The sequence below is a fragment of the Aythya marila genome, assembly GCF_965140915.1.
Source record: "Aythya marila genome assembly, chromosome: 4".
Taxonomy (NCBI): Eukaryota; Metazoa; Chordata; class Aves; order Anseriformes; family Anatidae; genus Aythya; species Aythya marila.
The window spans coordinates 65930089-65954776 of NC_139045.1; the positions used below are offsets into that span (position 1 = coordinate 65930089).

Below are 24688 nucleotides of genomic sequence, written 5' to 3' on the forward strand. Positions count from 1 at the left end.
TTTGATTGATACTGATTCTAGTATCAACAACAGAGTAATCTTTCTGATTTGTATGATCTAATCTGAAAATATATATATAGTTTTGGAGGAATTCTTCATATATACCAACAGTTTGCTAAAGAAAAGACAAAACCTGAATGACACATTAAAGAGTCAGTTAAAGATGCCAGAGGAGAAAAAAGAAACCATCTTACATGGAAGAGAAAGATACACAAAAGCATTAAAAAAAACCACCACCACCACCAAAGATTTATCTAGTTATTAAGAAAGTGCTCCAAACATAGGATCTCATTAAAAGATTTAAACAGTCCTCTTAAAAACTTTGTGATTTAAGATTCTATTTAGTTGATTACATGACCCTAATGAGACACTCTGTTAGTGCAGTTGTAAATGTTTAATTTCTGAGCACAAAACAATAAAGGATAGTTCTTATTTTCCTTTAGTGGATTTGGAATGGTTTACGGGAGTTATATCATGTCTCTTTAATATCACTCTGTAGAGCACCAATATGTGGAAACAAGACCAGCATAAAAGTGTGTGCAGAACAGATCAGAACATTTGAATTTTTGCTAATAAGAGAGAACATTTGGGTGTGTGCCTACATTTAGTCCCACAAGACAATAAAAACTTCAGTATCTATATTTAAACTGCAATCAGAAATTTGTTTGTGATCTCCCATGCACCAGGGGTTTATCTGGTAATCTTATTTAATCTCTCTAGTTGAAAGTTTATTTTGCAAACTTAATACAACAGCGTGTTGAGATGTCATTTGCCTTTCATATTGCTTAAGCTTGGGTGTGCAGAAATGCAGCATTCTGGGGGTGCTGTTTTCTCTGTTAAGTTCCAGATAAGTAAAAACAAATATTGTGGTTGCTATGCCAACACTGCCTATTGATGTGATGCCCTTGTCTTCCTGTCTTGGGTGTAGCATCCTTTGGTGACTCACCTAATCTCAACCAATAACTCTGCAGAACACACCAATTTGTTGCTACCTATTGATATTCTTCTCCAAGTACTCTTTCAGCATCATCACTGCCACAAGGGGTTTTCACAGATAGTGTTTTATAAACTCAATAACAGAGGTAGGTAGGCATGTATATAATCATAAGAAATTCTGGGGGCTTGGGCAAAAAGCAAGTATTTCACATTCTTCATTTATTCTAAATGTAATGTATAGAAGAGTTCAAAACTAAATGGGGAAGACAAAAACAGAGGATGTGGTCAGAGGGGGCTGTCATGCTGGGAGATCAGTAAGTCCTAAGACATCTCCTCAAAGCATTCTTGAGCTCAATTCAGAGATAAATAGACTAACAAATAGCATACATAGCACATATCAGGGATTCAGAGGCAAGAGTAAAACCGTGTTAACAGTCGTTCAACACATATTACTCAGTCCTTTACTCAGCTTGCTTGAGGACACATGTTTTTGTGCACTACTGTTCTTTCATAAAATGAATTGTTTGTTTAAAACATGAAGTTCTTTTCCAAGAAGACTGTTATTAAAACAGGAAGATACTAATGCTATTTATTGCGTTATGTAATACATAAAGAAGCTCCAGACAACCATTCTGGACTTTCAATTTTGCACTTCAACCATGATGTCATTGACACTGAGTTGTCTTTGTCACTGCTTGTTTATTCCTGAAATGCTGGCTCTAGCCTAAGGGTTAGCAAGTGATTGAAAAACAGATGTTATTACATATTTCTCTTTTACATATTGCATTATTTTCTGAATATTGTCCAAGTTCATTCTTATTCTTTTAGCTATTTGGTTAATTTCCTGCATATCATCATTTGCCAGACTTATGTATCCAGCTACTTATACACAAACACACTTACACACATTTGTGTCTGCAGTGTTTCCCCTTAATCCCTCAAAGCTCTATGTCCCACACCATTGCAAACCAATTTCCTGAGGCCCTTGATCTTTGCAGCTTCTGGGTGCTGCATGTTACCTTGAAATCAGAAGATGTTGCCCTGCAGCAGCACTGCAAGAAACTGGGGCACTGGAGTAAGAAAAAGACAAGAATGGACATAGCGTGGCAGATATTAAAGATATTATTGAACCACAGCTCTTACCCAATTCCACTGAAACCTGTAGAAAGATTTCCTCATTTTATAATGAGACTTAAGGCAGACCTGTATTTGAGGCTTAAATACTTGCATGTGTTTGAGGATTTATTTGGAGAAAAGCCAAACTTTTGTTTTCAAAGGTCCTGTTTTGCCATAAAGATGTGCTTCCAGAACTCATTCTCTTTGAGGCATGGGGTTTGCTAAGGGTCTGCAGGCAAGGAGCTGTAGTAGCTGTGCACTGGGGAGGCATGGTGAAGGCAACTAGGTGAACTGGGGAAATACAGCACAGGAAGCAGCCTCTGTGACATGTGTGTGTGGACAAAGAAAGAATTTAAGTACATTAAAGGATTCTGTATCATAGATAATCAAATGAACTTGTTCTGTCAGTAATCAACCAGGCAAATCATTTCCATTAAAGTCAAAGGCAGTTTTCCCATAAGAAAAAGAGACAGGTAATTAAAGGCCATATAGTATGGGTCTGCACATTCAGCCAGACAAAATGGATTAGATTCAAGGCTGAGAATGATCTGTCTCCAGAATAAGAGGCAAGGAAAAGCACCTAAAAGAGACACGTATTGCCTCCTCTAAAGAGAATAGCAGTAGCAAGAAAGGAGTCAGCATAGAGTCTCACACCGCATTTACACAGCAGCTTTTGCTGACAAACAGAAAAAATGAGATGGTGAAAATTTCTGTAAAGGGAGAGCTGTGGGGAAAAAAATGGTGGGGAAAAAAAGGGGGGGGGGGGAGATTTCTCCCTGAAGCGAGCTGGATTCTTTACATACAAAGATAAGCAATCTAGGTGTTTTTTCCTCATACTAAATTCAGCTTGATGTGATAGTCATTAAAAATATTTCTGTATTCATCATTTAATGAAATTGCTGTTGCTGTTTTATTACTCTTTTTGTGTGGTAGCTGCTCATGAACGAATGGGCACAGTGACAGAATTCAGAGCAGCAATGCTAATCTATGAAACCTCAGTTCAGCTGCAAAAAATGTGCTATGAAACAATCATACTTCTCTGTAGTGTATGTATCTTCTCATAGAAGTCCCCTTGATTACATTGCATACTTTAACCCTTTCTGTGCAGTATTTAGACATGCAACCGTGTCACTGATATTTCTAAATCAATCCTGGAAAACATACAAATGACTAAATCTCATGTTGGATTTTATTTTAGCTGGAGTTGGATTAAACTCTCAAAAATATTAACATCTATATTACGCCTTCTTTCAAATATTTTGATTTACTCCAGTTTTAAACTAATGTTCTGAGAGGTTCTGTGTATTATTAAGTCTACATTGGCACCATTTGTGTTTCATTTTAAAAATCAGACTTTCTCAAAAAATTGCCATGTATTTCTTCATACGACTACACTGGATTTGTTGACAGCTTCTATGCAGTGTAGTAGTAAAAAATCCAGTTACAGATTTTAGTGTAAAATTTGTTCTTTAAGCATGTGCAGGCTAGAAAGTAACAACAGAAAACAGCACAACTCCCCACTTACTTCGCAAGTTCTGTACTGGGAAAGAGCCAGTGCTGCTGGAAGGGGGCAGGGAACATTTCTGGCAGATGCACTCTTTCCCATTAAAAGTTACCCGGTCACCTGCGGGGAAAGGCAGCCTAAAACAGAGGAAACAAAAGCATATGGGTTACATTCTCACACCTTTATTGAAATGAAATGTCTTTCCGTAAAGGTACTGCCTATTACTGTAGTTGATTTTTCTCTACTTGTCCATATCTCATTCCCCATTTCTCAGACACTTGTAGGCTAAAGTATCAAAGGGACATTTGCAAATGCTGATGTTACAGCTACTTATATCAAGAGGTACAAAAAGACACCGAGCACTCAAGTCCAAATTCTTGCATATATAAGAAATGTAGTATCAGCAATGGTTGGTCATTAACAGGATCAGCTATGGAATGAAAATAAAATTGGAATTACAGGGAGCAAGTACCAGAAAATGCAGATGTTATTAAGAAAATGATGCCTGAGGGTGATGATTTTATTCCTTAAAGATGACAGCATTTCTCCTCCCAACTTGGACCATATAAAAGTCCTTCACTTAATCCATTTATACAGAAAGCAAATATTAGTGGACTCTCATCGGAGAAAACACATCCTTCTTATAAAAACAGAAGCATCTACATCACTTGTTTGTTCTATCCAAGAACAGCTTTCCTTACACTTAATTAAATCTTTCCTTTTTATCAGTGTCCTTAAAACAACAAGCTTTCTGCCATGAGCTTTCTTGTCCATGTACAGAAACACAAAGTTTTTTTTTCTCTTTATAAGAGGACCAGATGGACAAATCACTGTATAATTCAGCAAAGGATGGTAGGGTTTAGAAGCACATTTCACTCTACTCAAAGCTCAACTAAATCCCAAGCGAGCTATCAAAATATGGCTTAAGTAGGGCATAAAAATAAGGCAGACCTTCTGCCTCCTTGTGAAATGTATCTGACCAGATTAATTCATTAACATTTAATTAAAAATCTGCATGACATTCCCCCACAGAAGCTATCAGATTTATACTAAAGAAGAGATTGTCTTTGCTACAAGACACACAGATATTTCTTGGTATGTACAAACATTATTTTGCTCTCTAAACTGTCTTAGAGTAGCTTATTTTACATTTGCGTTGCATCTAAATGAAAAAATTAAGTACTTCAAAAGAGAACAAAAGCTATGCTATCCTTTGTAAATATGGTTACTAAAATACATCTAAAACCAGCTAGATAACTGTTCAGCAATGTCATCCATTTTGGACCATGGGCAACACTTAAAAAAAATATGAAGACACATGCAGTTTAATTACTTTTATATCTGTGGAAAGCTGGTAATGGATTTTGCTTGTCATCTGTTGATGACTTAATACTCCAAATATTTGCTTCCTTCTTTCTTACTTACATTGAGCTAAGGAATAATATTTTATGGAAATACCCTTTAAAATTGTTTTGCTCTTTTATTCAACTAAATAGTCCATGTGTGATTCTGATAGAGTCCCAAAATCATGCCAGTTCAGATAAGGGAGTGCTACATTTCCACCTGTTCAACAGAATATTTTCTATGATTGATTTTACTGCATACACTGATTAGAAGAAGAAAACACTGCCACCAGTATAGCAGGCAGAGTGTGATGGAGCCAAACTACTTCAGTGAGCAGTAAGTCTGTCCCATCTTGCAGCAATGCAACAACAGCAAGCTCCTGTGTTACATATATAAAATGTTCTTTATGGGTCAATATTATTATTCACAATGGATTTTTATATTGCTTGAAGTCACAAAGCCTTCTAATATCTAGAATAAAAGAGTTTCATGAACATCACAGAACGGTTGAGGTTGGAATGGACCTCTGGAGGTCATCTGGTCCAAAGCAGAAGTTTATTCAAATGAACATAGAGTGATTTGAACAAAAATTACCCCTGATTACCCCAAAATGTCTCAACAGTGGAGTGATATAATTCAAGTGCTCTACTAGCTTTCTACTGCCAATGTGAAAGACACCATTTAATCATATGTTCATTTTAATAAGATATTACAAAACCAAGTCTAAAACCAAGCACTATTCATTCACTTTGAAAGGCACAAGGCAAGGAACTTCAACTGTTCCAGGACTGAGATCAGAGCTCGTAATAAACCTCCTACATGTTTTTAGGAAGAAATCTCACTTTGATTAGCAGATGCACGTAGATTTACCAGGACCACTGGTAATCTGCTGTAAATTAAAACCCCACAAAAAAGTAACTTGTTCCACAGATACAATCATGCAACTACACTGTCAAACAATTACCCCAATACCTTTTGTTCTTATGAATGTTTGAATTCCCTGGGCAGGATGTTACCATCCATTATGGTTTGCCATATTCTTTAATGGGAATAAGGCTGGGAATCAGCTAACGAGCCAATTGGACTATCATGTGAGGTCTCAATAAAACAAAACTCTTTGCAGTATTTATAATCCTAGGGATAATGATGTCATGGAAGCCATGAATAACTTACATCTTTGAAGAAGTATCGCTACTACTAAGCATTCTTGTATCTATTACATTAGGAGATGTATTCAGAGGGAAAAGTTTTTTTTTTTTTTTTTTTTTTTTTAATTTGCTTGACAATAATCCAGCTGAACATAGAAGCCATCTGAAACAGATGCACCAAACCTGAAGTAAAGCAGAAGCAGGGACCAATCACTTTAAACTAATTCATCTATGTGATCTATGGCAATCTGAAAGCAAATGCAATTAAAGCTAGAAGAGACTAATAGAATAACTGACCTCCTATGGCACAAAGACACCCACAGATAGATAACACCCACAAAATATGCCAATGCTCACATGTACCACAACAAGCCACAGAGTCTAGTTCAGGGGAAAGGTGTGGGGGGCTTTATTATCCCATTTGCTTTATTTTCTGAAAGTTTAGTAACCATGCCCTTTCATTCAGAGGGGAAAGGGCAATAAATTTACTTCTGTATTAAGTTTTCCACGTTTGTAAGATAACTTGCTCTATAAAAGTTGGGAAATCCTCCTTGGAGGTTATCCCCCCAAAGGCAGATTTCTATGTCTTGCTGCTTCAGCATGGGCAGTAGGGCCTGACCAGCAACTGTCTAGTTTTCTAAACTCATAATCAAATGGTGGCATTTGCTCCACTATCTCATTCACTGGGAATCCAAAATTCATACACCATACACTTGAGAGCATTTTTGTAACATCTGACCTCTCCATTTCACAAGCAGCCCCACTCCAGGATTTCAATGCCAGTACAAGTGAAGGCACAACAGAAGGTGATAACAGACAGTTAACAAGGTTTCAGTTTCTGAGATCTGTAACTTGTGAGCAGGACTATATATAGCATTGTAGGTTAAGGGCAGCATATCTGCCTTTGAATATAATGACATGTCACAACCAGCTACTCCCTGAACATTGCTAGGTATGGGTTTTAATTAGCTACACATCCCTTTAAAAAATATTCAGTGTGATTTTCACAGTTGGTTAATCTATTTTTAAGATGTGAATTAAAAGTATCTTTAAAGCAGTTCTCTGAAGTGTCTTGTAAGCTACATATTTCATGACTTATGTCCCCGTGAATTTTGTTTTATCCACCTGCCTACAATATTTGTAAAGTTTGTGATGACTGGAGATGACCAAAAAAATTATATTGTAAAACATCAAAACACCACCAGCCTAACCCAGGGTAACTGTGTGCTGACACTTAAAGGTCTGGCCTTTGTCTTGTACATGCACTCAGCATATGCAGCTGAGGGCAAGTCATTCAAACATTCTGGGCCAAATAGAAGATGTTCATTTTTTCCAGAGCAGACTGATGGCTTTCTGTTCTTTAAGTTGCTGATCTGACTGCATGGTTGAACAGTCAATTAAATTTGATATAAGAAAATTAACAGAAGCATATGATCAGGAACGTGGGGAGAGCAAAGCTATGCATTTCAGCAGCAGCCTGCAGTTACACTGGGTCAGTGTAATGCCAGAACGTAACCTGAGGACCTACAGGATCATATTGTGCTCTAATTTGTACCTGGTACATTCACATTCCTCAAGGTTGCTCCAGACGGATGAATTTGACCCAGGATGCTAAAGTCGGTGAGACAAAGTGAACATTACTTGCATCTATTGTCTTCATGAAGTTCAACAAGGGCAAAAGCTAAGCTTGCACCTGGGGAAGAACAATCCTATGCATCAGTACATGCTGAGGGTTGATCAGCTGGGAAGCAGCTTAAAAAGATTTTGCATAAAAAGGTGTGTCAGTCTTGGTGGACATTGTATTGAATATGAGTCAGCAGCAAAGTCCTTGTAGCAAAGAATGTCATCCACATCCTGGGCTGCATTAGTGCAGTCAGCAGGATGAGGGAAGTGATCTTTCCTTCTGTTCATCACCTGAGAGACTGAATCTGAAATCGTGCACCCAGTTTTGGTCTCCTCAGGAAAAGACAGACATTGATATACTGGAAGCAGGTCAGCGGAGGTGGCTAGGCCCAGAGCTGGAGTACAGGATGCACATGGAGGGGCTGAAATAGATGGAATAGTTCAGCCTTAAAATGCTCAGGGGAGATCTTACTGCTGCCTAAAATTACCTGATAGTGTGTATACGAAGCTGGAGTCAGACTCTTCTCAGAGGTACAGAGTGGAAGGACATGAGGCAGCAGACATAAGCCAGAACATGGGAAATGCCAACTCAGTATAAGGTTAAAAAAATCATACCCTGAGTGTGTTCAAACACTAGAACAGGCTACCCAGAGACTGTGGAATCTCAATTTTTGGACATATTTAAAATGTGACTGGACAATGGCCTCAGCACCCTGACCAATCTGGACCAGCTTTGAGCCAGGGTCTGGACCACAGGACCTCCACAGGTCCCTTCCATGAGCCTAGGTACACTCCATGCATGAATCTGAAGAGCAGTTCAATAAGAGTCCTTTGTCCAGGAAGCAACTTATATTGATAAATGCATTTGTTTTACAATCAAAATCCCAAGAAGTCCAGTCTGATTTCAAAGTTTTTGTGTCAACATCCAGATGAAGAAGTCTGCTTTATGAGATGCTTTATTAAATACCCAGTGGTGCTTAAGTGGGAACAAACTCTTCCAGATTTCAGCAGCATTAAAAAAGTGAGTAATTAAAAAGGTTTAGCATATTCAAGGTTTAGCATATTCAAAGTGTGACATAATTGCTACATTCCAGAATGAACTGAATTAACTTCTAATTTTCAGTATTGTCTTAATTTCTTAAGTCATACGTATACAAAAGCCAATAAATTCTTACTAGAAATAGCAGTGTTATATAGGACTATAAACATTTTTTTTTTTCAACAAAGTTTTCAGTTTTCTGAATTTTTATATTCAACTGCTTGGCTACAGTTAGTTATGTTCATGAAGATAACAGTAATATAAATGGATTGAGAGAAGTTTTAGAAACAGATTTGGCACAAGCCCCTTGAAGAGTAGATAACTGTACCTCTTACCTCTACCCATATCATTCACCTCTGGGCACGTATTCTACTTCTGCCAATACATTGTTTCAAGAGAAAACTTTCTAAATTCAGATGAAACACAGAACTCGGATAGTCAAATTCTGTAAAGCAAACATGATGCTGTGTGGACATTAACCCAAAACAGTCATGCTAATTTATCACACACCTAAGTGTTAAATTGTTCCCTATTCATCTTTTACATGTCACACACACACAAAAAAATGTTTATAACTAATTATAAGAATTGTGAAAGTTTAGGGATGACAATTACATACACTTATCCAACTGGGTGAATAAATAACTCCTATCCCAAACTTATTTAATTATATTAACCCATATTACCAAAACCTAGACTGATGCCCTATGCACACATAGCATGTCAGTATCACTGAAATACAACACAGTGTCTATGTATAGTTTAACCATATCTTACATATGATTAATATATCTATATAACTTATTATCACATTAAGATTTCTCATGAAAATTCCATTTTAAAAAGTATTTTTTTTATCATCACAGGTAATGATTTCCCATTGCTTTTGAACACTATTTCCTGGCCTTCCACATTTGTCGTGGTTTAACCCGGCTGGCAGCTAAACACCACGCAGCCGTTCGCTCACCCTCCCCCCTCCCTCTCTGGGACGGGGGAGAGAAATGGAAAGTGAAGCCCGTGAGTTGAGATAAAGACAGTTTAATAAGACAGGAAAATAATAATAACAAAATAATAATAACAATAATAATAATAATGTTACAATGGTGATAATAGGAAAGTAATAATAATATGTACAAACAAGTGATGCACAATGCAATTGCTCACCACCCGCTGACCGATGCCCAGCTTAACCCCGAGCAGTCCGGCCCCCCCCCCCCGGCTAGCCACCCCTATATATTGTTTAGCATGACGTCAGATGGTATGGAATACCCCTTTGGCTAGTTTGGGTCACCTGTCCTGGGTCTGTCCCCTCCCAGCTCTTACTGCACCCCCAGCCTGCCTGTTGGCAGGACAGAGCAAAAAGCTGAGATGTCCTTGGCTTGGTATAAGCACTGCTCTGCAACAATTAAAACATCGGGGTGTTATCAGCACTCTTCTCATCCTAAGCCAAAACACAGCATTCCACCAGCTACTAGGAAGAAAATTAATTCTGTTCTAACTGAAACCAGGACAACATTGTACACAAGCTGCTCCTTTCAGCCATGAAGTTTTGTGTCTGATCACCATATAAGAATTATGAGAACAATTTTAATAAAACTCAGCTCCTCTTGATAGAGATAGCCTTAATTATCTCCCTCTTTTTATTTTGCTTTTACAGATATGAGACCTTTCAGAGGAGATGTCTCTGGCAGCCCTCAGAAGGACACAGCCACTTCCAGTTAATGAACAGGACTGCTTACCCCCTTCCTGGGAGTTCAGAGTAAGAAGTTAATCTGCAATGTTTTTCAATCTACATTGTCATTCTAGGCTTTCCTGGTTTTAGGCAATATCATCACAATACATGACAGCTGCAAATAGTTACACTCAGCATTTGGAGAAGGAGCTAAGCCCTCAAACTATGCCAGCAGAGCAAACACGCAAATCAAACCTGAATTTGTTTAGGATCAATGCAAGATAGAGAGAAAAAATCACATAGGACACTAGGTTATGTTGTATTTTTAACAGTCAGTTTTTCTCATTGATAATGAATTTTTTCACTTCAAATTTTGGCAGCTGAGGGAACAAGAACATCGAAGTCCCAATGGATGCCTCAGGGAAGATTTGGGTTTCTGACACAAGCTTTTTCACAGAGCAGTGCAGCAGCTTATCAACACAGTGCAGATGGCAAGAGGGAATACAGCTCTTTTGTGTGACACTGGGTCACATGGCATTCAAAAGTAGTAATGTCAATAGCTCCAGAAACTGATTGGAGCTATGTTATTTGCATTTTCCCCACTGCTCCAGCTAGCTGTGTGTACATTACATTTTCTCACTGATTTTACCATCTGAAGCCAGACACACTTCCTACCAGTTTCTGTTCAAATCAAGAGATTCTGTGAAAACAAGAAAAAAAAAAAAAAAAAAAAAGAGTTGCTAGTGTCACTGGTTTACTACTCAATGCAGGAACAGTTTCTTTACCAGCTACAGAAATGTAGGTTACAAAAGTGCTCATTTAAAGTCCTTAACAATCCTGCAATATGCTGAAGACCCTTCTCATAAGCACCAAGTGCCTTCTGCTGTCAACGATTTCTTTTGCAGCTGAAGTTGGTAAGAGCCATGCTTGGTTTCCATTAGAGCAGGAAGGGCAGCCACCACTGTTCTAGAAGTCAGACTTCTAAGAAAGAGCCCACATTAAAGTCCAGCTGCAATAGGCAATGTCGGACACAATTTGTGTGATCAGCCAGCTGCCTAAGATGGTGTGCTTTTGGTCCATTATTTAACGTTTCTGCCCATCTGTAATAAATAAGGACACAAATGGTACTCCAGACCCTTTCCTCTAAAGAAAAGGCCAAGGAAATGTGCTTTGCAATTTTGTACCCCTAATCAAATGTCTCTGGGGCTTCCCACCCTTTTTTTTTTTTTAATTTAATGATTTATTTTTATTTATTTAATGAAAAACACAAACACACAAAACATAACCTAACTCTATGTGAGCTTAAACCACATGTATTTACAGTCTACCCACCTGAATTTTGCTGAGGATACCACTCAATAAAATAAATGCTGATGATGTTTAGATCAGACACTCTTTCCCATAAAAAACATGAATTACGTTTGGCTTACAAAGACTAGCATAATTGAAGCAAGGCTGATTTAAAGCAGTTAAGAACCTGGTCTGGTGTTTTTAATATAAACGGATGATAGTATTCTTCTGTTGATCTACACCACAAGTCAGTGTTACAACCCCCCTAGGAGGCACAAATTGAATCCTGCAAGTCAGATGGACGTTAGTTGGCTCTGATGAAGACAATACGAATTTGTGTGTCCTTCTAAGGAAAGCAACAGAAACATATCTATGTCTTTCTAATGAAGGTTTAGACAGCAGCAATTAGAAAATTTATCAGTACAACAGCTTTTAATCCAATAATTTAGTTATACATGAAAGTTAGGGAACATCTCTGATTTTTTTTTTAATTTATTTTTTTAATATGAAATAATATTGTATCAGCAACTTTATGTTTAAAGTTGTAACCTAGGTTTGGCATGTCTTCACTACCTGTGATATTTGTAGCATTTTCCTGTGAGTATCTTCTCTGTATTTCAATTCAGCTCACCTGAAATGTTAGGTACTTAACTAATTTAGTCATATGGAAGCTTGTTCTGAATTTCCAGGGAAAGGAGACAAATTGTACCACAAAGCTCCCTACTATCAGCTGAAGGACTGACTAAATACAGCAAGAGGTTAGTTTAGCAACAGCCTGACTGAAACCTGTGTGATTTAACAAGTTTCTAAGTACAGTAACACACAGGCACATAAATTAGGCCCCAGTGATAAGCCCTAGTCTTATCACTGAGGATGAGACTATGAGGATGAGACGATGAGGATGAGGAAGCTGAGGATGTCACCACACTTAGCAGGAAAGTAGAATTGATGTGTTTTTATTCTCCTCTTAGCTGAAGAAGTACCTCACTTTACAAGAAGGTACTACTGCTAATAAAGGTACCAAGAATTACCTGTGCTGCTTTGCAGATGAGCTGTAATACTGACAAGCTGCGGGTAGAGCACGTGCAGTCAGCTTTTAACTCATGAGTGTCACAAATAACCATGTAAATCATTCTACCTCCTATTAAATATACACGTGTATTTAGACTTATTTGTTATCTTCTCTCCTCATGTTTGTTTAAACTATACAAAAGGAAAAATCTCCTGTTAATCATGGCAAAACCTGAACAGACATAATTTAATCTAACAAAGGCCTGTCAGTCTTGGAGACTTCCCCTTAATGTGGCTATTTAATTATTTCTGCAATTGATATATTCAGGCTACACAGACATCCTGCCACGAAGCATGGCTGTTCTGGAATTTGAAGCAAGTCCTGTTTCTGTATGAGCACAGGACGTCAGAGCTGCATAATTATCTGGACGTGGCATGGCATCTATAATGTGATGCCTCAGTGCCCCGTTACTCACAGCAACAAAGCCTGTGCTTTCTCTTTGAATGCGGAATTGCTTTATTGTGTTGGTACAGGCTCCAGTTTAGACAGATAAATTATTAGAGCATTTGCATTTACTTCAAACTGTTGCAACAACGGTGCGTTTCCTAAAGATGTAGTGTACATAAAGTTTCTTCCAGAAGTCTTCAACAGATGTTTGTGTTATTTCCACAGACGAGGGTTAAGATATGGTTCCAATAAATATCAATATTTTACTGCAGAGGCTGCAAACATTGCCACCAACACTGGGTCACAACATGACATGTGCATGCACAGGAAATTATCCCAGTGAACTCCACCAGGCTGCTCAGGGAGGGGACAACCTGTATGCTGTGTCACTTGTCACCTATGCTCCTGTGGGAGAATCTTGGTGAAATCCAACACATACCTCAGTGTCTGTGAGACTGGGACCTTTCTGTCCTATTTTAAATGACTACTGTAGTTTCTGGGAAGCAGCACTGTGATATTTCAATTTAAGTCTATTCGTACTGTATACATTTGGCTTGCCTCAGACTCAGTCAATGGTTTCTGAATCCTGTGTAACTTCAGTCAACAGAATACAAAAGACACCAGAGAAATAAGACAATATTTGGGGGAAAATGATTGACTGTAGATGCAGTGGCAGTTTCTGAAGTACCTTGAAAGCCTCATATATAAAACACCATAAAATAGAGAAAGCATTAAAAAACAAATGATGTACTCACAATTTGGATGTACTTTTTTGATGTACTCAAAATCTGCTATTTTTAAGGAGTAGATAATAGAAAACAGATTTTATATATCTATATCTATCTATCTATATATATATATACACATACATGTTACAAGTTTGAATGCCTGGCATTGGTCCTTCAAAATCTATTTTTTAAATGAAATACAACTTGAGAGAACACATACCTGCACACAGCACACACAAAACAGTCTGGGTGATACGTTTTGCCCAGTGCTGAGACCACTTCTCCCTCAATGAACTCATCGCAACTGAAGCACCGTGTACCATAGAGTCTCTGGTAGTCCAAAGTACAGATGTAGTCTCCCTGTCTCACAAAAAATCCTCCTTGAGCCAGGTCACATCCACAAGCTGCAGGAAGAAAAAAAAAGATAGACTCAGAAGGCTGAAAAAGGAAAGCTCTCTTTTTAAGATGATTAGTAGGGTTCCTCGTGGAGTATTTCAGCAGTTCAATACATGGGCTTATGGTCACAGAACAGTTTGGCATCTGAAAAGCACTGCTTTTGTAGTAAATTACATCAGTGATGCATTTTGTACACCAATAGTTCAGATTTATTCCTTGTAAAAATACTAACATCAGTGCAGATGCCGCTAGTACAGAGTTAAGTCTTTAATAGTCAGGTACAGGGCTGGCATAAACAATACTCACAATTATATTTAATGGGTTAAAGGAAATGCATAAAGGATGTAAACCTTCATAATCCAAAGCACCTATGTCACAATTAAATGTCTCTGATTTTACTCTACAATCGCTTGATATTCTTCCTGTACACAAAAGTGGATAAAATACTTCTCCCCCTAAACTCGGGGTTTGGTGTGCATGGCAACTTCTGTAAAATTCTGTTACAGTTTACAAAATCTTTTAAAATAGATCTTAGGTTTACCTGATAAATGTCACACACCAAGCATGAGTAGAAGAGATCTCCAGAACCATCTGCTCCTGGCAAAAGTAGAGTTTTTAATCCTATCTGTTGATCTATAGTTTTAAAGCTGAAGCTGGAGGAAAGGGTTAAAGTGCATTAACCAAATATTTGTGAGAGTTTTCAAGAGGCTTTCTATATTGCACCAGGCCTTGTGCTAGGCTGGCATTTTGAGATTATAAAATAGGAAAAGAGAGAGACAACAGACGCTCTCTCTCTCTTCTGTGTGGCTGAAGTCACACAGAGGTAGACAGAGATGCAGGAGATGATCTTCATCCATACTGACCCAGATCCTTGAAAACCTATCAAACTGATTTACAACAACTGAAATTGAAAACGGTGATTCTGCACTGCACTTCTCTTATTCTAAGTCACAGCATAAAACATGTTAATACGGTCTTCTGCTCCTGGGGATGTGCATGTTGGGAAGTGCTTCCAGCAGCAAACTGTGCTTACAGTCAAATGAGTCTGAGATGTGTAGCAGAGCAGACTGTGACAGTGTCACTACATGGATGCAGCATGCAGATGAGTGGAAATGTTGCTTATCACATTTGGGTTCCATGTACTACATGCCGCAAAGATTTTCTGTGTCTCTGTCCCAAAACTGCGGGAGTACTTAAATGTCAAAAATGTTCCCGAGTAAGATTCCTGCTTAGGTACCAGAGTCCACAGACAATGTTATTTAAAAGTAAAGCTCCCTTTTCACACCAAGACCTGATTGCATCATGGCCAGAATCAGATGTTTTGTATGTAAACAGTGAGAAACGAGTCCAGTAAGCATGCTTGAGGCACAGAGTAACCGAGTAACATACCCACAACACAGAAAATCCTAGAAAGCATAGGATCCTGTTGTTTTCATTCAAAACCATATCCAGTCATGTTTTATTTATTTATTTAATTAATTATATATTTTTTTATCATCTTGCTTAATAGCTAGAGACTGTGCCACGAGAGGCCTGGACTCAAGGCCCTCTTTAAAGTCTGAGTGGGCATCTAAATTTCATTCTTCCTCCCTGGAGATGTCCCTAACCGCTACATGACAGAAAACAACAATCATGCTGAAAACGTATTAGTATATGAAGAAGAACCAAAGAACCTGGGTTAATTAATCTTCTTAATTAACCTTTCTTTGGCTTATAGACCAAAATAATTCCAGTTATATTGTATTATATAACAACAACAACAATAGGTTAGATGATTCATATTGCAGTAGTACATTGTTCGTGTGCCTTACTTCACAGGCTTAAGATATATGCATTAACATTTTTCTTCCTCACCATTAGCCTTTGGTCTAATTTTTAGTAATGACACACTTTTTGTACAAACTCTTCACAAGACTTGCTAAGTGTTACGGGTTTCTTTGTTGATGTATTTTGCCCAGGTATGTACTGGTGTGACAAAAACACAAATCAGCTATGGATTTAAGATGAGGATGAGCAGCACGCTGAAATGATATTAATGATGTGATAGCTCTAAATTGTATTATATAGTGATTAAGCTTGCTGAGTGGGTCATAAATAAAGAAAATTAAAGGACATAATTATGTTTTTGAAAGGAGCAGGGAGAGGTTGCTTCCCTATTGAGTACTTCTTTATGCCAGCGGTGGCATATCTTTCTACAGTGCAACTGGAAAAAGCCACCAAGAACTGTTTTGGGCAAGATTATATCATAAGATTACTAGTTACTATAGCCATCTGAACTATGAAGACAAGATTTCAGCATAAACAGAGATGCTTTGGCAAAAAGTAAAGACAGATTTTATACAAAATCAGACAAAATGCACAATGAAGAAGCAGCTGTCTGGAGAATGAGGTGGATGTTTGTAACGCTCCACACAGCTTTAACTGCCCATTGCACCTTCACCCTCACCAGGTGAGCAGCACCCCTCAGGCCTCTACTGCAGCCACTCACAGACCAAGCTTGGCAGGAGATGCAGGACAGGAACTGACTTATACATTTTTGCCTGCACCATCTAAAAGCAACTTGGAGCTTGGCATCCAAAAAAAGGAGATGATGAGGAGATTGTGATGTACTCATAAATCATCTGTCACTACTCTGTCTTGCACTCTTACCATTACTCACCTGCTACTCACTTGTTTGTGCAGAAAACACAAACAAACCAACGTTTGCCTTGCTAACATGGGTCACAACAGGCTCTGTCATGACAGCCCTGCCACTATCATTAGATGGGACTCTGTCTCACCCTGAAACTATTTGCCTTTCCTATCACTGCCACAGAGGTTAAAATTACCTTGGCATGTTGGGTATTACTCCACATCCCTTTGCACTAATGCAAAGGAGAGGATCATGATAGTAAGGGGGGCTGGATGTCTTGAGATGTGGAGCAGGGATTTATTTTCAGGACACAAAGTGAAATGTCTTCCGTGCAAACATAAACAACAAAAATCCTTTCTGAGTGCCAGAAGGAAAGAAAAAACTTGCAAATACTGGCAATCAGAGAACTACAAGTCATTAATGCTTTAGATGCACTGTGCCAAGTAGGTCCCACAGAGCTAGTGAGTATTGGAGGCACTATACCTTGTGAGACCTCATCTAGCACATAGGGTATAAATTGTTGTTATTTTCACAAAAGACTGATTCACACCAGAGCAGGTGTAAGGATGGCTATCAGGATGACATGAAAAAAAGAAAGCCTATTTTAATAGAAAGGCAGAACTTAGCTTGTTTAGCCTACCAAAACAAAATCTAGCAAAACCCTAGAAAAAAACTAATATCTAAACATAAAACCAAGGTTGAAACAGATTGAGTTTAAAGAAAAGATTAAGAGGTATTTACACCCAGTGAGAATGTTGCCACAAGAACAAGGGAGGAAATTAATAGAAGTGTTTCTAACCATCACAGGAAAGTGGTTTTGGAACAGCAAACCAGTAAGTATGGAAGAAAAAAAAAAAGGAAAAAAAAAAGGAAAAAAGGCCTCAGATCTCTACAGCTTTGGTATTAAGTCTGAGCAATATTAAAAAGGGATTATGAGGTGTGATTGATTGAAATGTTAGCTTAAAGAGACTATTTTTAAGGGTAAGAAATATCACAGAATAATAAAAAGCATGAAGTGTGAGATGAATTAGGAGGTAATTATAAATACATATATTTATAAATCTATATATATTAAATATCTTGGGGATTGTGTACCTTATTATATATTATATCCAATAATATATATATATATGTGTGTTCATGGAATACACATATCAACATTTTAAAATACATTCCTTTCATTTAATGCTTTTTCTTAATTAAGCAGATGCATCTGTCACCCTCCATAAATCAGCACTTAATGAATGTTATAATATAAGAAAAACCTGAACAGCTTTATTCAACTGTTCCCCAATAATGACAAAATGTCAAGTTCTTGAATGCTATGCTTACAATGGAAAGTGCATAGGAAGTGATAATACTAGTTTCTGTGTAATACAGTAGTAGAAATACACTGACATAAATAAGTTATAGCAAAAATTTATTTGGAACCAATTAGATCTGTAACAAATTGAATTGCCGCTACTGGCCAAGATACGTATTTTTCTTTGGAGATTTGATAACCTCTTCCACTCAGCAAGACTATTACCTCATCAGTGCACATCAGTGCAACTAATGATTCGGTTTATTACACTAACATTTTTATGGAAGAGTATTATAACTTCCTTGAATCTTTGTTTTATAAACTCAGCTGTTTTTATGTCAGTAAAAACACAGTTTGTGAAGATTCCGTCTGAAGCAATCTTACAGGTGCCATACTAAAGATTTTTTTTTTTTTTTGCTTTTAGATGAAAAAAGGCTTTTCAGGCAAAAACATCAGGTACGTTGTAAGATACTAAATCACAGAAAAAAAGCTGGGAGGAAAAGTTTTAAAACAGGCTTAGCCATCACACAGCAGTTTTCTTTCTGTACCAATAACATCACTTTTAATATTTTTTTTTCAGTGTCTTATCATTCTAAGAAATTTAAAGTAATTTTTAATAGATATTTATTGATGCCACATTTGTCCCCCTAATCTCAATTCTTGACAATGGTCATCAGTACTTCTAGGAGTTCCCTCTAAACTGATTAGCTATAAGCAAAACAGCTATGCAAGAAAGTCTATTAATATATATATATATATTATTTTTATTTATTTATTTTTTTACACAGAAAACTAAGCAGAATGAGCTTTTGGCCCTTCCTTTGTATCTTTCCTTAGTATCTTATTTTAGCATGTGTCCATAACAGACACCACTTATGTGACAGTGGACAGAGGTCTCTCTGCAAAATCAAGATTTATTCATGAATGGGGAAAAATGTAGCTCATGAGTGACTTTGGGGCACAGGACAGAGTCACCGTGGTTATGCCCTCCTGCTCACCCCCTGATCCAGCAGCGTGGGTGAAGTTCCACAACCCTCCTCTGCTCCTGGCACATTGCTCCCCCACCCACTATGCTGTGCCACGTATAGCCCAAGCCATGAGCCCTCACATCGAGCCTGCACTCTTTGAACCATTTGATATGTTTTAACTTGATACCTAGCTGAGCAGAGGACAATACTAGGAATCCGGTTAAATGCTGGCTTGAATATTAAAAGAAGTCCCAGTTTACAGCTGAGAGGAGGAGATCTGAAAAACAGACCCACAGTCTCTACCTTAGGTGAGATGCTGCCCCCTTTCCTACTGAAGATGTGGGCAGAGACACACTGCCCAGCTGAGATGGTCCTGCACACCTGCAGAAACAAGAAATCAGGGAAAGGAAACCTGAAGAATGCCTGGGGAGCACGTCTGAAGGCATTCACCAGACCTCACTCTTTTAGGATAGGAAATCAGCGTTATGTCACAGATCCACTCCTACCCAACACTTGTCACCCGAAATGAATATCTGGAGGTAGGGTTATTTAAAACCTAGAAACAGCTTCCCACTACTACTGAAGTTCTTCTTACTGAAACAAGGAAAACATTGCAAATATAGCACTTGTGATAATAAAGAGACAGTGACACTGAGAAACTAAGCTGCTTGTCTTGGCACCACCCTGCACAGCCGGCAATGCCCCACACTGAATGGCTTTAGGAGCGATTTTCAAGCAGTGAATAGACAAGTGTTTGTGTCCTCCTATGGTATATGGCAGCAAACCAGTACCAGCATGGTGGGGGACTCGAGAGGAAGGTAGCTGCACTGTTTCTGAACAGGGTACCTCAGGATGGTTTCTCCCACAGCTTGGTATTTCCACTCATGGAGATGATTTCCAGTTACCTGACACCAAAATACCTCCTATGGATATGAGGGGTTCCTCTACTTACTAGAAAAAGGTGATTTTTTTCCCCAGCCTGGTCTCTGTAACAGCACCTGGAGTACCGTCATTTATGCCATGTGATTTCACAGTCTAACTCCATAAATTTTAAGGGTGGTTCATCACATAAGGCCTACAGCCTATAAAGATAAATAATAGCAATTAATTAGGGGACTTTAAGCACACTGCTAGCCCTGTTATTCCATCAGTATTCCATTTGCACTGTACGAATATAGAACAGTCCTCTATTTTCCTTGCTTTCAAATGAGACTAGTGAAAGAAGATTAATTTTTCGGCTGTGTGCAGGGCCTGAAAATCAGCTGTGTCATGAGAGGCTCAGAGGATGCTGCAGTTGCTGTGCTACAGCAGGCTGTAACAGTAAAATGCGCTGGTCCTCTTGTCATCCAGGCAGTGCTGTTTTGCTTTCAGCCTGCCAAACAAGCAAGCATTTTGCTTATCAACCTGAAAATGCATGTATGAAGTTTTTTTGTTGGTGTTTTTTTTTTTTTTTTTTTTTTTTTAAATTGTTCCCTCTCCCATTTGTTCCCTGATGCAAGCAACTAGGCATGAAAACAAGATAGGAGAGAGATGCATAGTCCCTGAAAATAAAAAGAAGAAAAACACAACCATAATGTTACAGGCTAAACAAAGAAAAAAATATCTGCTTTCCCAACAGCTAAATGGAAATTTTCTTCCTCAGCACTGTAGTTTTAGTCCGTTTCTAGCATTTCCTTCCATCTCTGAGGTGGATCCTGTTGGCCAACTAAGATCTCAAGAATAAAATGCTAAGTATACTGCTAACATAGTTCTCTTCTGGCAGAAATATATCACTGATGTAGTCTGGGACCTCATCCTCCAAAAGCCCATTATTATTTCTGGAGCATTTCTCATGGCCACTATGCCTGTGAGAAACAACAACAATCACCTGGCAAGCTTCCACTGCTACAATTTTAACTTAACTTCAAATTAATTGCAAGTCAGTTTGAAGTGGTCTAAACCAGTTACCAGAAGATAACTGTCCATACTGCTCTTTCTGCTCTGTGTTTTGGTGCTGATGAGTCCTGGTAAACTTCTCACAGAAGTTTTGGAGAAGTCTTCTGCGTCATAATATCTGCAATACCTGTAATCTCATCTCATTTTCTTACAGCCTGTTGCAAACAAAAGAAGGAGCATGCAGCATCAGAAAAGGTGTGCTAGACCCTTCCTCAGCTTCCAAACAGGAACACACAAGCAGGCAGCTCTAGCAGGGTGTAACCAGAACAGCTTTCTGGAGCAGATAAGACACAGAGAACTGTGGGAATATACCTTATCCATCTTACAACATTTCACCTTACACATGTAGCACTGATAACAGTCTAGCTCTCAAGCTAGACTGGCTATTGTACATACTTTAGTGCAGGAAAACTAGAGATTCTGAGTGATCTTACCAGACTGATGAAATATTAAAGACTCAGTTGCCTTAATTAAAGTGAATAGTTTGGGGAGCTTTTTGTGCATTATGTAACTTGACTCCTATAATTTATTGGAACTACATATCTAATAATGTTTGCATTAGTACATGTCCATTTTTCATTTTCCTCTTGTAATGCAGAATTTCCCAATAGCTTAAAAACAGCATAACAGCCCTGCAAAAGCTCTCACATAATGTTACTATATATATGGCTCTTCCTAGATACCACAACTTCCCCAAAATCTAGAAAAATTGTCTGTATTGTTTTATTATTTTAAGGAATCAATCTGATTATTTTTAATTTACAAGCAAGCTGGAGAAACTTAAGAAACAGAATAATGTGTTTTCAGCCACTGTCAACCTTCTAACACCTTTGACATTTCTGACAAAATACTGCTGTCATTTGCCAGACTACTTAAGATATCGTGTCTCTCTTAAAAAATAAAATAAAACCATGTAAAGCGAAAACATTAAATATTTTCTATTTATTTATTTTTTTTTTTGTAATGATGCTTTGGGTGCCAATTACAGGTTTGCAAATTAAATAGTTTTTCATCTGACTACATACGGATATGGCAGATGGTCTGGTGTTAATGAGTCGCAGAAAGCGGGAGGTGCAATAACAGTACTGTGGCAGTGATGAATTTAATGCAACAGCTCTGGGTCTCTGTGCAGACCTCACATCACCTTGGCACACTGAAATGCCCAGTAACTACCCCAGCGCGGTGTCTGTATCCTTGTTGTACCTCCATGTGAAAGGGCGTGGTATACAATCCCCCTCCACAGAGGCAACTTTGCACTGACTTCTTTTGCGTGGGTAAAAACTTCACCCAGAGAAGAGAACTTCAGCAATTGAAAAGAATTACAGGCTTTTCATAGAGGTGACACTATCTAATGTGGGCTGAAGTTATGTATGCTCAAAATTGCCTTATTGAAATAATAACTTTACTGCCTGCAAAGTTTGTTTCCATCTAACATTTCATTTAATGAACATCAAGCATCATTTTAAAATGCATTCAGTTCTGTCTTATGCACATGGCTGTATGTGTGGTTTGGATCATCCCCCAGAAGTTTCAGCAATAACTTCTTTAAAAATCCATGTTTTCAACAAGCACTTCACTTTCAAGTATAACCGCTCCATCTTTGGACTAGAAGGATGGGGTTAAGGCTAAAAGTAAGGCAATGGAAGGACTAAAGAAAAAATGTATTAGTAAGAAAATACTGGGTGGTATCCTAGGTGTAAAGACTAGAGTGAGCAGGTACAGTGTTACTATGCCCTGAAAAAACTAAGGCCCCACACACTGTGTCTTTAAATGAAATCAATCAAGTGGGAAACCAGAAATAACAAAAGCATGGATTCCTGTGTTTGATGGTTTGATAAGCTCTATTTAAATGTTAGTAAAATATTCCTTTTCCAGTACTTGCAACCATGATACTTGTAACTCTGTCCCTTTCACCAAATTTTACTAATATTATGTAAATTAATGAATGATACTTTAAAAAAAATCATCATGCAGATGAAATATATGCCTTGAAGCAAAGCTTTCACTAAAGCATTGATGTGGTTGTTATACCACCAAGACTTGAGGGGCTTCAGTATGTTGGATATTAGGAAGAACTTCTTTACCAAAAGGGTTGTTAGGCATTAGAATGGACTGCTTAGGGAAGTGGTTGAGTCACCATCCCTGAAGGTCTTTAAAAGACGTTTAGATGTAGAGCTTAGTGATATCATTTAGTGGAGGTCTTGTTAATGTTAGGTCAGATGTTGGACTAGGTGATCTTGGAGGTCTCTTCCAACGTAGGTGATTCTGTGATTAACTTACCTTTTTTTTTTTTTTTTTTTTTTTTTTAATACTTAATAAAAGCAAGCTTTAATTATTAAGTTGCTTTTAGAAAGCTAGTGATTAGTGATTTCTAGCATTTAAAAATCTCAAACCTCAACACAACCACTGCCCACTGCAGTAGATCATTTGTACATTGGCAGAAGTGATTTTTTTCAGTGATAGAAAATGTAAAGTTAGCATGACATTCCTAAATCAGCCCTACACCAAACGTACTGTCAAAGAAAAACTTTGTCATTATTGTGTCAAAAATGTTTTTTTTTTCCCCTATTATACTGAGTTAGTGTGAGATTGCAAGATCCTAAAGGACTTCGGAAGTGATGGGCATGTTGCTGAGAGTGCCTGATGAACAAGAGCCACCACATTTCAACCCAGTGCCTGAGATACCACACATGCCACCAACCCCCACTGCTTTGCCAAAAGCTGGGACTCAGAAATCTTACGAGTGAGTTTCCCATAAATGACTCCCATTCTGAAATGTGAAACCCCTTAGCTATGTGCAGATACCAGTCCCTCAGATCACACAGCATAGCTTTTAACGTGCTTATTTATATCCTAGCAGATGTATTTGATCTAACAAACAAATCACTCCTACTACCAAGTTACTTTACTTTTTTAAACTTTTCACCAAAAATTCTGTCTTAGCCATTCCTATTAAACACAGCTTCACAACAAATGGAATAAATCCAGGCTGCACTGTATGTTCTAATAAAAAAAGCATGCATGTAAGGGCCTTAAAATTGGTCTAAAAATCCAGTCCAGGGCTCTTTCACAATTCCCAGGAAGTTGTAATGCTGCAAGATAAACATTGAACCACCTACTTAACTCCAGCTGAAGATTAGAAATGTTCTACCTGGTTAATTAAACTAATAGATCAAAATATGTGGGGAAAAAAATTGTACTTCAACCTGTCAGCCATGCTGCCATGGAATACTGTATATTCTGCATCCATAACAAGACAGCATTCCAGGGAATCCTGATTAGGGGTCAAGCAACATAACCTATGGATACATACATAGAGAAGCTTATATACCACAATGGTCATGTTTTTGTTTTTTTTTCCTCTTGTCAGACCAAACCAGTTCATCTTAAATATGAACCATCTTGTATATAGAACAGTTTTGCAGGATTTTCCCATTTAACTAGGGTGAAGGCTACAGAAATTTTGCATGTAAATAGATTTGCAAACTTGCTATGGATTTTCCATTATCTAGTCTGCTAGAGTATATAAAATATTATATATAGAGAGAGTATATAAAATACTGTAAAGTATGTTTTCTGGTTTTATATGAAAAAA

The 24688-nt window shown here is 37.9% G+C and overlaps 1 protein-coding gene across 8 annotated transcripts in view; it reads right to left on the minus strand.

Moving 5' to 3' along the window:
- ABLIM2 (actin binding LIM protein family member 2) overlaps positions 1-24688 on the minus strand; it is a 147214-nt gene that overhangs the window by 80990 nt on the left and 41536 nt on the right. For all 8 annotated transcript variants that reach the window (XM_082759286.1, XM_082759283.1, XM_082759280.1 and 5 more), the window contains exons 3-4: positions 14080-14263; positions 3578-3693 (exon numbers count right to left, since the gene is read on the minus strand). In XM_082759286.1, the coding sequence (XP_082615412.1) occupies positions 3578-3693; positions 14080-14263 (300 nt within the window). The remainder of the gene's footprint in view (positions 1-3577; positions 3694-14079; positions 14264-24688) is intronic.